General features: G+C 62.7%; 3 protein-coding genes across 20 annotated transcripts in view; 2 read left to right on the top strand and 1 right to left on the bottom strand.

Annotated features, from left to right (window-relative positions):
* Positions 1-115: 115 nt before the first annotated feature.
* LOC310888226 (T-cell surface glycoprotein CD1b-3-like) lies at positions 116-5453 on the bottom strand. 4 transcript variants are annotated; one of them, XM_083814778.1, is made up of 7 exons: positions 5127-5453; positions 3156-3335; positions 2339-2596; positions 1593-1874; positions 1203-1487; positions 1018-1114; positions 116-945 (listed from the first exon to the last, which is right to left on the bottom strand). In XM_083814778.1, the coding sequence occupies exons 1-7, from the start codon at positions 5218-5220 to the stop codon at positions 900-902; spliced, it is 1242 nt and encodes a 413-aa protein (XP_083670904.1). In that variant the 5' UTR covers positions 5221-5453; the 3' UTR covers positions 116-899. The 4 variants fall into 4 exon arrangements, with proteins under 4 accessions (XP_083670904.1, XP_083670903.1, XP_083670902.1 ...); XM_083814777.1 differs by having other exon boundaries at positions 1024-1114; positions 2339-2617; positions 5127-5449; XM_083814776.1 differs by having other exon boundaries at positions 2339-2617; positions 5127-5444.
* Positions 3844-7068, top strand: LOC310888231 (T-cell surface glycoprotein CD1b-3-like). Its single transcript, XM_083814790.1, has 5 exons — positions 3844-4887; positions 5550-5831; positions 5941-6225; positions 6304-6394; positions 6482-7068. Exons 1-5 carry the CDS (start codon positions 4581-4583, stop codon positions 6492-6494), a joined length of 978 nt encoding a protein of 325 aa, XP_083670916.1. The 5' UTR covers positions 3844-4580; the 3' UTR covers positions 6495-7068.
* Positions 7069-10122: 3054 nt separating this feature from the next.
* TNXB (tenascin XB) overlaps positions 10123-14147 on the top strand; it is a 43221-nt gene continuing 39196 nt past the window's right edge. For 4 of the 15 annotated variants that reach the window (XM_083814685.1, XM_083814684.1, XM_083814680.1 and 1 more), the window contains exons 1-4: positions 10130-10642; positions 12125-12345; positions 12884-13120; positions 13632-13744. In XM_083814685.1, coding sequence (XP_083670811.1) covers positions 12129-12345; positions 12884-13120; positions 13632-13744 — 567 coding nt within the window. In that variant the 5' untranslated portion in view covers positions 10130-10642; positions 12125-12128. Of the gene's footprint in view, positions 10643-12124; positions 12346-12883; positions 13121-13631; positions 13745-14147 lie in introns of all 15 variants that reach the window. The other 11 variants (XM_083814687.1, XM_083814686.1, XM_083814682.1 and 8 more) reach the window with 7 other exon arrangements.

Below are 14147 nucleotides of genomic sequence, written 5' to 3'. Positions count from 1 at the left end.
ATAAATCAATATCTTAAAGGGAGGGTGTCAAGATGATAGGGCCAGACTCTTATTCAGCGGCTCCCAGTGACAGGAAGAGAACCAAGAGGCACAAACTGAAACACAAAGTTCCATCTGAGTATGAGGAAAAAATTCTTTACTGTGCTGGTGACAGAGCAGGTTGACAGAGAAGCTGTGGAGTCTCCTGTGGAGATATTCAAAACCCGCCTGGATGTGACCCTGCACAACATGTTCTCGGTGACCGTGCTTTAATAGGGGAGTTGGACTGGATGGTCTCCAGAGGTCCCTTCTAACCTCCACCATCCTGTGTTTCTGTGAGGGCGTTCGGGGTCCTGGAGGTCCCAGGCCTGGGGCTCCCCTGGCCGCGCCGCCCTCACCCTGCACCGCTTCCAGCAGGAGAGGAGGAGAGGGGTGCTTGGTGATGAGGAAGGGAGCCAGGGGCTGGGCTAGGGCCACGAGGTAGGGCAGGGACGTGTGGGGTGAGCACACAGGGCAGGTTGGGAATGGGATGCCCCTTGGCCATAGGGTGTCTTGGAGGGCTTGCTGGGACCCTGAGTGCTGGGGAATTGGGGTGGCTCTTGGCTGTCCCCTCCTGCAGCAGGTGGGGGCACCCACAGCTGTAGTTGTTCCCCGACATCCAGAGGCTGGTGGCCTTCGTGTCCCTCCCTTGCAATGGGGTTTGCTCTGCACCCACTGGTAGGGAGCACTGGGGCCTGTGACCAGCCTTTGGGGGGCACAGTGCTCCATGTGCCTTGAGGGGGGACTGTCCACCAGATCCTTCTGTCTCTCTTGCTCCTGTGTGGCCTGCTTGTCCCCCACTGGCCTGGCCCCGCTTTGTCACCTCTGTTAATGCAGGTGAGTTGCAGACAGAGCAGGGAGCCTCAGCATGGGACGGGGCATCAGATGAGGGATTGCTGGGGATCCTGCCCGGACACAGCACCTTTCCTGCAAGGGGGGACCAGTGTGAGCTGTGCTTGCTGTCCAAGGGGACTCTGTCCCTGTGGCTGGAGCCCTCACCTGTACCTCCACCACCAAGCGGCACCGATGGCAATGGCAACAGCAAGGACCAGCACCACGATGACAATGATGACGGTGGGAGTCACAATGGGGTTTTCTGGCACGGGGAGAGAGCGGAGGGCAGACATGAGCACACAGAAACACCAGAGTGGGAGCCACCCCCACCCCCCATCCCCAGCACCTACCCCAGGGGATGAGGAGGCTGCGGGTGCCCAGGCTGCGGTGGCGAACGCGGCAGGCGTAGCTGTGCCCATCACGGGGGGCCACGGTCAGGACGCTGTAGACCTGGTAGGTGAGGTTGGCGTTGGGCAGGACAGCGCTGGTGTTCAGGGCCGGACCCGGCGGCACCTCGTGGCCGTCCCGCAGCCAGGCCACGCTGATGGGCCGCGGGTAGAAGCCGGTGATGCGGCAAACCAGCAGGAGCTGGGCTGGGCCAGCCGTGCGGGCAAAGACGGTGGCAGTGGGCGGCTCTGCGGGGCGAGAATGAGGGCCAAGGGGAGCCCAGCAGGGGCACCACTTGGCCCCAGCATGGGGGATGCATTGGTGTGGCCGTGCTGGGGCCACACCATTCTCACCTTGTCTCTCCAGATCTGCCCTCCCATGCCTGCACAGGGCACGGAGGTGACTCGGGCAGGATTTGTAAAGGAGGTGCTCCACCATTTCTGTGACAGCCATCATCCCGTTGAGGGACTGGCCCACCAACTTGGCCAGCAGGGTCGACTGCTGGAGAGCCCAGTACCCTCTCCCCACCTCATACTCTACCAGGTCTCTGCCGCCCTCCCCAACTTTGGCGAAGGCGCGGCTCGTCCCATTGGGGTGAAGCTCACAGCCTGCGCGGAGCTGGAACACCACAGGGTCTGCAAGGAGCAGAGGTAGCAGAGGGGGACTGTGAGCATGGGGACATGGGTGGCCCAAGGTGGGGGCAGCTGGGAAGGTGTGGGCAGGGGCATCATCGGCGGTGGGGTTGTGCTTCCAGGACCCTGTGCACCCTATGAGTTGTCAGGGTAGATCAAGCATAAAGGCTGGGCGTTTGAGCACCACCGTGCCCCCCAGAGTGCTCCCCCAAGTTTCTACTTCCGTGTTGCCCCCAAATTTTCCCTCCATGTTTCTCCTTCCCTGATCAGCGCTGTGCAGGTCCTGCAGCCCTGGTGAGTTTGGCAGCAGCTCCCTGGTCTACAGGGCATTTCAGTACACTGCCTCCACACCCACCAAGTAGCTGGAGCCTCCCTTGCCCTTTGGAGGCTGTCACCCCCCGCCACGACCCTGCAAACCCTGCCCTGGTGGGAAGGGGTGCTGCGTCTGCAGCTCTCCCCATACTCACATTCTGCCTGCACCTGCTTGACCATCTCGTGCATGAATCGGATCACATTGCGCTCGCCAAGCTTGAAGGAGGACATAAGCTTCGCTACATCACCCTCAGCCATGGCCTGGTGGACCCAGGGGTAGCAGATGTGGACGTTCCAGGTGTCCGGGTCCAGCGAGTAGACGATCATGTCTGCCAGCACAGCCACCCCAGCCACCTCGGTGGAGTCGGCACTGGGGAGGAGGAAGGTCTGGAGCAGCTGGAAAAGCTGTGATTCTGCTGGGAGAGGGGATGGGGCTTCAAGAGAGGGGGGGAGGGGAGATGAGGGATGTATTGTGCCCCACACCACAGTGACCCCCATGCCCAAGGGACCCCTCTGGTCCCACCTGGTTCCCTGCTGTCATGGGAGGACACTCAGGGTGTCCTGGTGCTGTGGCGAAAAGCTCCAGGTGACAGCAGCACCCAAAGCAACCTCTCACCAGGGCAGCTCCCCAGCAAACAGGCACTCCCACAGTACAACGAAGGGCCCAGACCCTCCCCTGGTGCCTGCAGGACAACGCCTTTGAGGGCACCCCGGCACCCCAGGCCTGGCTGGGGATCCCCCAGCCCTATGGCTGCTCAGGCACCGAAGCCCCTACACCAGTGCTGGGCAGGACAGTGAGCCCAGGCCTGGAGGCACCTCTGGGTGCTGTGGGGTGGGGGGCAACCCCTTGGTGCTGCGGACTGTCCTCCCCATGCAGGGGAAGGTCTTAGCCATGCCCCCTTGCCAGGGGTACCAGTGGAGTCCTGTAGTGGAGGGATGGGTGGGTGGGGGTGTCCCAGAGCTCCTACTTACCTTCTGGTTCTGCCCATGTCCTGCAGAAGAGAATCAGGAGGAAGAGGAGGTGATGCGGCCGCATGGTGCTCGGGGTGAGGCTGAAGCAGTCAGGGTGGCGGGAGGAGGAAGCACTCATGGGGTCCTGGCAGCAGCACTCCACCAATGGGGCTGAGGCAGGGGTTTTAGGGAGGGCCTGGGCTGGAGGTCGGGGAGTACAGGATGGAGCGGAGCTGAAACGCCTCCATTTTGTGTTCCCCCTGCTCCATCTGTACCCCTAGTGGAGGGGACAGTCCCGTGCCACCTGCTTCACCCTGGGAATGGGGCTGCCCAGGGAGGGGGCGATGAGCAACCACAGCCTCACACACCCACACACCCCAACCAGTGGCAGAGGGTCCCCGCTCGGGTCAGGGCAGTCGTGCCAAAACTGGGGTGCTGCAGCGCCTGTCGGGTGCTGGGCACGGGGACAATGCGGTGACAAGGGACAGCCACACCCCCAGCCCATCTCCCTCACTGCTCCTATCTGCCATCCCCAGGCACGTTCCCCCAGCTTGCAGTTTCTCTTCCCCTTTCACAGGGGCCCCATGCGGGGGGCTAAGGCAGAACTGAAACACAGGCAGGGGGAAGTTTGTCCCTCTCCGGCTGAGGGCGGGTGGTCCCAGTGCTGTCGCCCCCCAAGGCCCCTTGGTACCCTGGGGGAACCACCTGGTTCCCTGAGGGACTGCTGGGCTCCTGTGAACAGCTCTAGTGTGGTACCAGTGACCCCGGGAAGCTCAGCCTGCAGGCAGGGCACCCTATCACCCTCCAGGCACAACTGGGGCTGGTAGTCCCTGCTTGGATGTCCCCTGCTGTGGTGGTGGCACAGGGACAGCCCATCCAGGGCTGCTGCGGGCTGAGCTCTGGCACCCTGTGACACTGAGTCAGGCCAAGGATGGGGGGATGCTGTGATGGCCCCGTGGGCTCAGGCGTGGCCCCAAAGCTCCCGCTTCCTCCAAAGCTCACTCACTGCAGTGTTCCCCAGGGGATGGCCGTTCCTGCAATGTCCCCATCCCTCCTGACAAGGCCACCAGTGCCTGGCAGGGAGGAGAGAGAGCAGCTGCTGGGATGCCAAAGGGTGGCCGTGGTGCAGCTGGAGAGGGAGGGAGCGGGGGGACGGTGGTCCCTGTAGTCCCCTCAGGTGATGGCTGATCTTCAAAGTCCCCCTTCAAGCAGCCACCGGTCCCCTCAGTCTCCTCAGGGCCTCAAACCCTCAGCTCAGGTGCCTGCTGGTGCCTGAAGTCCCCTCAGGTGACCGGTGGTCCCCACAGGACCTCCTCGATGACCGTTCCTCTTCGCATTACCCTCCGCTGACCGCTGCTCCCCGCAGTCCCCTCAGTGCTTGGCTCAGGGGATTGGGGACCCTTGGCGCAAGGCCAAGCTTTGCCCCCCTCATTGTCTTGGGGTGCAATGGCAGCCCTAGGAGAACCCACCCAGCCCCCTAGACCTGGCAGCCCTGGGTGTCCCAGCCCAGCTCTTGACACCTTAGGGCCCACCCCGAAACCTCAACGCCAGCTCCATTGGCTGTCAGGGCACCCAGTGCCACCCAGTGCCACCACTGATGTCAGAGTCACCCTGGGGAGAAGTGAGCAGCCCACACAGCTCCATCTTCCAACTGCTGTGTTTGCCTGTGGCCTTGCTGTGGATACCATGCAGCCCCGCTGCCTTCTCCTCTTCCCCATCCTCCTCTTCCCTGGGACGTGGGCAGAGCCAGAGGGTAAGTAGGAGCTCACCCCAACCTGCTCCCCTTCCTCTACTCTCTGTCCAGTTCCACATGTCCTCCTTCACAGGGCCATGGTCAAGCTGGGGGGCCAGAGCTGGGGCTGCTGAAGTGGTGGGGGGCTGCAGGGGACCCCAAGAAGCTGTCGGGGCATGACAAAAGTGGCATCACTTTCCCCAGCTCTCTCCCCCCTCTCCAGCAGGCTCTCACATGCTCCAGCTGCGCCATTTCGTCACCTTCCAAAATGCCACGTCCATGCAAGTGGGGGGGCTTGCCCTCGTGGGGGACATCAACATTGGTTCCCTGGACAGACGCACTGGGGACATCCATTACCACCAGCCCTGGCTGCGTCCAGCCCTGCCCAAAGGTGACTGGGATGTCATTGAGAGCTCCATCAAGTCATACCTGCGGGATTTCAACAGCCTGGTGCAGACGCTCATCAGGCACACCAGGGTGTCCTGTACGTGCCCACAGTCCCCCCCTCCACTTCCAAGTGACCCCTTGGGCATGAGCCAAGGCTGGTGGGCATCTCCATGGGCCAGGCTTCTCCAGAGCCTTTGGGGATGGAGACGCAACTCAGGCAGACCCCTTACGGCTCCCAAGGGGCATGCTGAACACCCCACATATGCCCTCTACCCTCCACATCCTGTCTCCCCCAGACCCTTTCGTCTTCCAGTCCTCCATAAGCTGCAAGCTCCAGCCCAACAGGACTACCAGGACCTTCCTTGGCATTGCCTACGAGGGCCAGGACTTGATCTGGTTCCACCTGAACAAGGGAACTTGGGATCGGGTGTCAGATAATGAGATGTCAGCAAACGCTGAGCGTTTGTTGAACAATGCCACCACCCTCAATGAGCTGATACAAGTGCTCCTCAATGTCACCTGTGTTGACATTTTGGAAAGGTTCATTGAGTACGGGAAGGCAAATCTGGAGAGACAAGGTAAGACCCTCCTCAGCCCTGGCACAGCCACCCGAAAGTCCTCCCTCTGAAAACAGGGGTAAGCAGTGCCCCTGCTGGGCTCCCCTTGGCCCTCACTCTCGCCCCGCAGAGCCACCCACTGCCACCGTCTTTGCCCGCACGGCTGGCCCAGCCCAGCTCCTGCTGGTTTGCCGCATCACCGGCTTCTACCCGCGGCCCATCAGCGTGGCCTGGCTGCGGGACGGCCACGAGGTGCCGCCGGGCCCGGCCCTGAACACCAGCACTGTCCTGCCCAACGCCGACCTCACCTACCAGATCTACAGCGTCCTGACCGTGCCCCCCCGTGATGGGCACAGCTACGCCTGCCGCGTTCACCACCGCAGCCTGGGCACCCGCAGCCTCCTCATCCCCTGGGGTAGGTGCCTCTGGGATGGGGCTCCTGAGCCGTGCTGATGGAGCAGAGCAGGAGAGCTGACGGGCTTATGTTCCTCAGGGAAATCAAATGCTGGGCTGATCGCAGGGCTTGCGGTTGCTCTGCTGGCAGCTGTGGTTGTGATTGGTGCACTTTGGGTGCGGAGATACAGGTAAGGCCCCTTCTGCCCTGCTGCGTACCTGGGAAATCCCTGCTGGGGAGCTCCCCAGAGCCATCCCACAACCCTCTCCTGTTTTAGGAAGTGCCATTAAATGGAAGAATGGAGCCCAGCAGCTTCCTCCTGAGCACAGCAGCCCTGTCTGCTTCAAAGCCCCACCTTGAGGCACAACCTCCACCTCCCTCTGCTGTGACGAAGCTCCAGGCACCACCAGGAGCAAGACCGTCTCAGCACGGAGCCACAGCAGGGAAATATGTGGTACTCAAGCTGTGCTGTTATTTGCATAATGGACGAGGATGCAAGTCTGAGACCTCCTCACCTGTTACACATAATCACTTTGTACCTCATGGCACTACCTGTGCACCTGCTGAGGCTCCTTCAGGCACGCCAGTCCCCCACAGCAATTTCTTCCAGGTTCAGTATGATAACGGTACTGTCAGCAGGCAGTACGCTGCACCCCTTCCACTGTCACTTTCTAGATATTTCTGTTAAAAGCTGCTTTCATTAACCATATTCCAGAAATAGCTGTGCTTAACCTGGCCTGTTACACACAGGGTAAGTGCACACAAGTTGTGTTTACGGCACCGAGTAGCACTGCACTCTGAGGTGATCTGAGGGAGCTGCAGGCATGGATAAAACGACAATAAACCACTGATGTTTTTGCCAAGAACACCTGCCTTTTATAAAGGTTTCTGTGGGCTCGGGGAGGGTTTGGCCAGCTTGAGCGTAGCACTGCAGAAATTATCAGGGCTAATTTCAGGGCTTCAGGCTAGTTAACAGAAGCAGTAGAGAAAGGGAGCCGAGCTCTGAAGGGCATCACCACCCGCCAGCCCCGCGGGGCCAAGGATCCCGCAGCTGGGGGGTGCTGGGCCCCAGGCTGGGCTCCCCGTGGGGCCGGGAGGCTGCAGCACTGGGCATGCGGGGCCCCGACTGCTGAGAGACCTGGCAGGAAGGGGTGCCCAGAGGAAGAGGGGGGACTGCAGCCCCTGAGGGGACCGCGGGACCCAGTGGGCCCTGAGGGGACTGCGGGGAGCAGCAGTCAGTGGAGGGTAATGCGAAGAGGAACGGTCATCGAGGAGGTCCTGTGGGGACTGCTGCTCACCTGAGGGGACTTCAGGCACCAGCAGGCACCTGAGCTGAGAGTTTGAGGCCCCAAGGAGACTGAGGGGACCGGTGGCCACTTGAAGGGGAGCTTTGAAGATCAGCCATCACTTGAGGGGACTGCAGGGACCACCGACCCCCCTGCTCCCTCCCTCGCCAGCTGCACCACGGCCGCCCTTTGGCATCCCAGCAGCTGGTCTCTCTCCTCCCTGCCAGGCACTGGTGGCCCTGTCAGGAGGGACAGGGACATTGCAGGAATGGCCATCCCCTGGGGAACACTGGAGTGAGTGAACCCTGGAGGAAGCGGGAGCTTTGGGGCCATGTCTGAGCCCACAGGGCCACCACAGCATCCCCCCATCCTTAGCCTGACTCAGTGTCACAGGGTGCCAGAGCTCAGCCCACAGCAGCCCTGGATGGGCTGTCCCTGTGCCACCACCACAGCAGGGGACATCCAAGCAGGGACTACCAGCCCCAGTTGTGCCTGGAGGGTGATGGGGGCTGTGGGGACCAACGGTTACCCGAGCCTAGAGCAGGGATCTCCTGCCCTGGGGGTACTTGGAGCCGTACCAGGTCCCTGTCCTAGCATGTGGGGTTGAGAGGCAGCATGGCCAGGGCCCTGTGGTGCTGAGGAGGTGTGGGGTAGCCTCCAGAGCCTCCCAGTATGGGTGGGTCTCCCCACTCACACACCCCTGTCATACACAGGGGCAATGTGGCAGGGCGCTGAGCTCTGCTCAGTGGGATGGTGGGGTCATGGGGCATAGAGGCGAGAATCGTGGTGTAGTCCTGGGGGTACCATAGGGCCGGGGTCACTCCATGACCCCCAAGTGTCTCCAGCAGCCACCTGCCCTCAGGCTGTTGTTGGAAGCCAAGGAAATTCCTCAGCAAGAGCAGTGGGGCTGGGCCAGAGCAGTTTCTCTCCCACATAGGGCTGCACCCCCCCCCACATGCCCAGCTCAACATCTGCCCTACAGCCTCCTATGCAAACCGTGCCCCCCCTACACTGTGCTCACCAGCTCCACACAAGCCCCATGTGCCCCCAGCTCTTCACATGCCCATGGACACCCAGCCCCAAATGTGTTAATACCCCCCCCAGCCTCTCTTTCTCCCCCCAGCCCCATATGTGCCCATGCCCCACAACTTCCCTCGTGTTCTCCAGCCCCACACAAGCCCCATGCGTCCTCCCAAGCCCCACGTGCCCTGTGCCACCTCCTAGCCCCGTATGTGCCCCGCTGCCCTCTCCACATCCTATACTCACCAGCCCTGCACGTGAACCCCAGCACCTCACATGTCCTATGCCCCCCCTCACCCCCCCAGCCCCACACGTGACCCCCAGCCCCGCCGGGTTGGGCCCGCCCGGCCGGAGGCGAAGAGCAAAACACGATTTCACGCCAGCAAACCCGGGCGTCCGGCCCCCCCGGCTCTGCCCCACACCCCCAGGCCCTAGGGACCCAGACATCCATCCTCCCCCACAACTGCTCTGCCCCACAACTTCAGCCTTGGGGGACGCAGGCATGTGGAGAACCCTGCCCTGCACCTCACACCCCACTGTCCCCCAGGGACTCAGGCGCCCGGGTGTCTCCAGCCCCCACGCAGTGGACCCAAGCCGAGCCTACTCCCCCTGCCCCGTGTCCCGCAGCAACAACAACAACAGCGGGGGGGGAACATGGAGGGGGGGGCCCAGGGCCAAGCTGAGTCATGGCCCCACCCGGCCCCGTCTGTGGCGCAGCCCCACGGCATGGTCCCGCAGCACAGTCCCACAGCTTTCCCCCCTCAAGGCATAGCCCCATAGCACAGCTTGGTCCTACAGCCCCGAGGCTTGGCCCCATAGCAAAGCTCTGCAGTCCCACAGCACAGCACTGCAGCACAGCCCCATGGCCCAGCTCATCCCCCCCCCCCCCAACCCGGCACACTCTGCAGCCAAGCCCACAGTGTGGCCCCAGGGCATGGTCCCCCCCTGCCCATGGCCTGGCCCCACTGCACCACTGCATTGGGGATGGGACAGGGACAGGCCCGGCAAGACCCGCTTCGTGTTCGTGCCTCCCTGAGCCAGCACTGCCCTAGGTCCATGGGGCAGGACCTGGAGCTGTGGGACGGCATCCAGAGCCATGGGGTAGCTGGGGCTGGGGGGACACTGAGGGAGGGGGGATTGCGGTTACTGGGAGCACTGGGAGCCATGGGGCAGGTGGCAATGAGTTACTAGGAGCATCATGAGCTGTGGGGCTGGCAGCACTGGAGTTACTGGGGGCACCAGGGAAAGCTGTGCTAGGATACTGGGACCAGCTGGGCTGGCTATGCTGACATAGTGGCAATGCTAGGACCACTGTGGCTGGCTGTGCTGTGTTACTGGGAGCACTGGGAGCTGTTGGATAGGCAGGGCTGGGGTTTCTGGGAGCACCAGGACAGGCCATGCTGGGATACTGGGAGCACTGGGGCTGGTTGTCATTACTGGGAACACTGGGGCAGGCAGTGCTGGGTTACTGGGAGCATGGGGAGCCCTGGAGCAGGCTGTGCTGGTTTCCTGGGAGCGCTGGGAGCCGTGGACTCCCCCTCCTTTGGCCCCCCCCCACGCGTTGTGTCACCGCTCTGCTATGGCAGCTGGACCCCACATCTGGCCGCGCCGCCCAGATGTTTGGTTGCCGCGGTGACCGCTGCCCGTAAACACATCCCAGGCCCCCCCCGGGGTCCGCCCGATCCCGCCCGGTCCCGCTCATCCCAGGGCCACGGCCAGGCTGGGGGCCCCGCTCGGAGCGGGGGGGGGGCTGGTTCCCCCAGCCCATAGGGCAACGGGGAGGCGGTGGGGGGCTCAAGGCCCCCTGTGTCCACCGGAGCTCAAGGAGGGGCAGGTGCGGGAGCAGTGCTGGGCCCCTCAATTCTGCCCCAGGTCCATCCTGGTCCTGCCCCACTCTTGTTCAGGTTCTTGCCCCGTTCCTGTCCTGGGTACATCTCAGCCTAGCCTGGTGCTGTCCAGTGTCCAGCCCGCTTCTGCCCCGGCCCGGCGGCACCTGCGGTGGGGCCGCGCCGTGAGCTCAGCGCTGGCGGAGCGCCCGGCCCAGAGCTATGAAAGGGATGGAGCCGCCCCGCTCCGGCACTGCTGCACCCGCCGCCCGCCGTGCCGGGACAAACTGAACCGAACCGAACTGGGTGAGCTGGGCTAAAGCAGGCTGAGCCGAACCTAAGCGGGCCAAGCCGAGCAGAACCGGGCTGAGCTGAACCAGGCTGCGCTGCACTGGGCTGGGCTGGGCTGGGTTGAGCTGAGCTGAGCCGAACCAGGCTGAGCAGAACCAGTGGGCCCCGGCTTGGCCCAACTGGGCTGGGCCGAACCCTACTGGGCCAGCCCCGCCCCCAGCCCCCAATTGGCTGGGTCCCAACCCCCCTGTGCTGCAGCCGCAGCTGCTGCGACTGCCTGGGAGCAGCAGCAGTGCCGGGCAGGTACCGTGGGACAGGGTCATAGAGCGACCAGAGGGGCTGGTAGGGTCTGGTGCTGCAGGCATTACTGGTGTTACTGGTGTTCCTGGAGTAGCTGGAGTTACTGGAGTAATTGGCATTGCTGGTGCTGTTGGCGTTGCTGGTGCTGCTGGTGTTGCTGGTGTTACTGGAATAATTGGCATTGCTGGTGCTGCTGGTGTTGCTGGCATTACTGGAGTAATTGGCATTGCTGGTGCTGCTGGTGTTGCTGGTGTTACTGGACTAATTGCATTTGCTGGTGCTGCTGGAGCTACTGGAATCGCCGGAGCTATTGGAATTGCAGGAGTTACTGGAATTACTGGCATCACTGGCGTTGCTGGCACTGCTGGTGTTACTGGAGTTACTAATGCTGTAGGTGTTGCTGGCTTTACTGGAGTTCATGATGTTACTGGTGTTGCTGGGTTGTTGGAGGGTGGGGTTACTGGCATTTGCTGGTGATTACTGGTGTTATTGGAGTTACTAGGCACTGGAGGAATGAAGCTACTGGAGTTAGTGGAAACTGGGGCAGTACTGGTGGCAGTACTGGTGCACACAACTCACTCCAAGCCCTGGGGCCACCCCACAGCCCCCAGCTCCCTCAGGTCCCTATGGGGCAACAGGGCCCTCAGGGTCTGGGAGGGCAGGGAGTGACACCATGGCTGTGGGGCAGTGATGGTGTGGGTGGGTGTCGTGGTTGCGATGGTTGAGTGCTGTGGAGCAGTGCCATGGATGGGTCATGGGTCATGGGTGCTGTGGGTCATTGGTGCTGTAGGTGGCTGCTGTGGGTGGCACAGGTCAGAGCTGTGGGGCAGTGCTGCCATGGGGGCTATGGATGAGTGCTGTGGTTTGCAGGTGCCATGGGTGGGTGCTGCCATGGGGATATGGGGGGGGGGAGGGATGGCTGCCGTTTCTGTTTCCATGCACGGGTTCCCCCGGATGCCCCTGGTCTGGGCGGCTGCTTGGGTGCCATGTGTCCCCCGTGGGTGTCCCTCTGCCCTCCATGGGTGTCCTTGTGTCCCATGTGTGTCTGCCATGGGTGCTGTGGGCATCCATGTGTCCCTGCTGGTGTCTGAGTCCCATGTTTTCCCCACGTATCCCTGTGGGCATCCGTGGGTCTACCCGGGTGTCCACATGCGACCCCGTGCCCCCTTGTGGGTGCCATCCATCCCCTCCCCGCAGGATCATGACCCTGGGGCTGCCACTACTGCTGCTGGTGTTGACGCTGCGAAGGGTGCAGGGGGGGGTAGGGCCCCCCCCTGGACCCCCACCTGGCTCCCCAGAGCTCCCCTGTGGGGCTGCAGCACTGGAGGCAGTGCTGGGGCGCCTGCGGGAGCTGGAGGGAGAAGTGCGGGCGCTGCAGGGGCAGTGCGGGGACAACGGGGGGCCCCAGGCCGGCACCGGTATGGGGATGGAGAGGGTGGGGGGGATATGGGAGGCATATGGGGGTGTGTGGGGGGCATGGAAGGGTGTGGTGGACATGAGGGGGGGGGGAGCATGGGGGATAGGGACATGGGGGATATGTTTGGAGACATGGGGGATATGGGTGGGACCTGGGGGGGAGCATGGGGGTATGTCCGGGGACATGGGGAATATGGGGGGACATGGGGGGGAGCATGGGGGATAGGGACATGAGGGATATGTTTGGGGACGTGGGGGATATGGGGGAATGTGGGGGGAAGCGTGGGAGATATGCAGGGGACATGGGACATGGAGTATAGGATGGTACAGGGGAATGTGGGGGAAATGAAGAACGTGGGGGGGGTGGACAAGGGAAACAGGGGTGGGATATGAGGGGGTATGGGGGACAGGGGGAGGTTTGGGGGGACATAAACGGGGGGACATGGGGGGCTTATGAAGGAATATGGGGGGGTGGGGGGTGGAATGAGGGGGGTTACATGGGGCGCTTGGGGACCAGGGGGACAATGCCCATCCCTGCAGGGCGCACAGCAGCGCGGGGACTGTGCAGCACCCCTGAGGCAGGGGGCTGCGGGTGCGGGTGCCGACTGGGGGAGGGTGGGGGGGGCCTCCCCTGCCCCGAGCCCCGATGCCCCCTCGACTGCAGTGACCAGGGCCGCTGCCGGGCTGGCCGCTGCCACTGCTTCACCGGCTTCACCGGGCCATCCTGTGCTACACCTGCCTGCCCCCCCGGCCGTGGTGGGCCCCACTGCACCCTCGGTACGTTTCCAAGTGTCCCCACGTGTCCCCAAGCATCCCCACTGCCCCCCGGCTTCTTCATCCAAATCCCCTCCCCCCAGCCATGGTGGGTCCTGATGCCCCACCTCAGTGTATCCCTGACTGTCCCCCAGTGCCCCCTGCTGTTCTACAGCACTCAGTCAGTGTCCCCATCCCAGTGCTCTTGGTTGTCCCCCACAGAGTGCCCTGGGGTCCTCAGTGCTTCTGGTTTCGCTCCCAGCCCCTCTTCGGTGTCCCCATGGTCCTGGGGGTATCCACTATCCCGGTGTCCCCATGGCTTGGGCACTCTTGTTCCTTGGGCACGCCTTCCACGTCCCTGTGGTTGTCCCCATCCCCTGGGTGCCCTGTCCTGTGGTGTCCCCAGGGTGTCCCTACTCCATGGGTCCCCATCCCCAGGTGTCCTCATGTTGTTCCCAACCTGTGGTTGCTCCATCCTGGGGTGCCCCGGAGCGTCCCTGTGTTGGCACCTCCCAAAAGGGCTGTGTCCCTGCAGAGATACCCGCAGTGACACCACGCTTGGCTGCACGCAACCAGACATCCTTCCGTGTGACCTGGCCTCGACCGAGCATGCCCGTGGATGGCTACCAGGTGGCCCTCATCCCCATGGTAAGATGGGGACAGGGACAGGGATTGGGATTGAGATTGGGATGTATCCCCAGCAGAACAGTATCCTCAGTGTGGAAGTGTAGCTCCAACATGTCTTCGATGTGGCCGTTGTCCCCAGGATGAGTTGGTGTCCATAGCCATCAGCTGCTAACCCTTTTGGGGACACCTCTGTAGTGTCCTTGTTGTATCCCCAACATGTCCCCAGTGTGTCTGTTGTCTTCAGACCAAGCCAGGGGCCAGGTCACCACACTGCTTTGTGGCTCAGGGATGGGGACATCTCCCCTTTGTGTCCCCTGTGCCCAGGGTGAGCCACAGTGGTGTCACCCATCTGTTGCATGTCCACAACACATCTGTTGTCCATAGGATAAGCCAATAGCTGTGGCCACCCTTCTGCTGCCTGGCT

This window comes from Anser anser (genome assembly GCF_964211835.1).
Source record: "Anser anser genome assembly, chromosome: 31".
Lineage (NCBI taxonomy): Eukaryota > Metazoa > Chordata > Aves > Anseriformes > Anatidae > Anser > Anser anser.
The sequence above is the reverse complement of the archived record's forward strand: the minus strand, read 5'-3'. Positions and strand labels throughout refer to the sequence as shown.

Coding starts and splice junctions, on each gene's coding strand:
- LOC310888226 (XM_083814776.1), bottom strand. CDS start 5,220: ATGGATGTCCCCAGTGCGTCTGTCCAGGGAACCAATGTTGATGTCCCC. Junction 2,618..3,155: donor GACATGGGCAGAACCAGAAG/GTAAGTAGGAGC, acceptor CCTCTCTTGAAG/CCCCATCCCCTCTCCCAGCA. Junction 1,488..1,592: donor GGCAGATCTGGAGAGACAAG/GTGAGAATGGTG, acceptor CTCGCCCCGCAG/AGCCGCCCACTGCCACCGTC.
- LOC310888231 (XM_083814790.1), top strand. CDS start 4,581: ATGGCAGCCCTAGGAGAACCCACCCAGCCCCCTAGACCTGGCAGCCCT. Junction 5,832..5,940: donor GGCAAATCTGGAGAGACAAG/GTAAGACCCTCC, acceptor CTCGCCCCGCAG/AGCCACCCACTGCCACCGTC. Junction 6,226..6,303: donor CAGCCTCCTCATCCCCTGGG/GTAGGTGCCTCT, acceptor TATGTTCCTCAG/GGAAATCAAATGCTGGGCTG.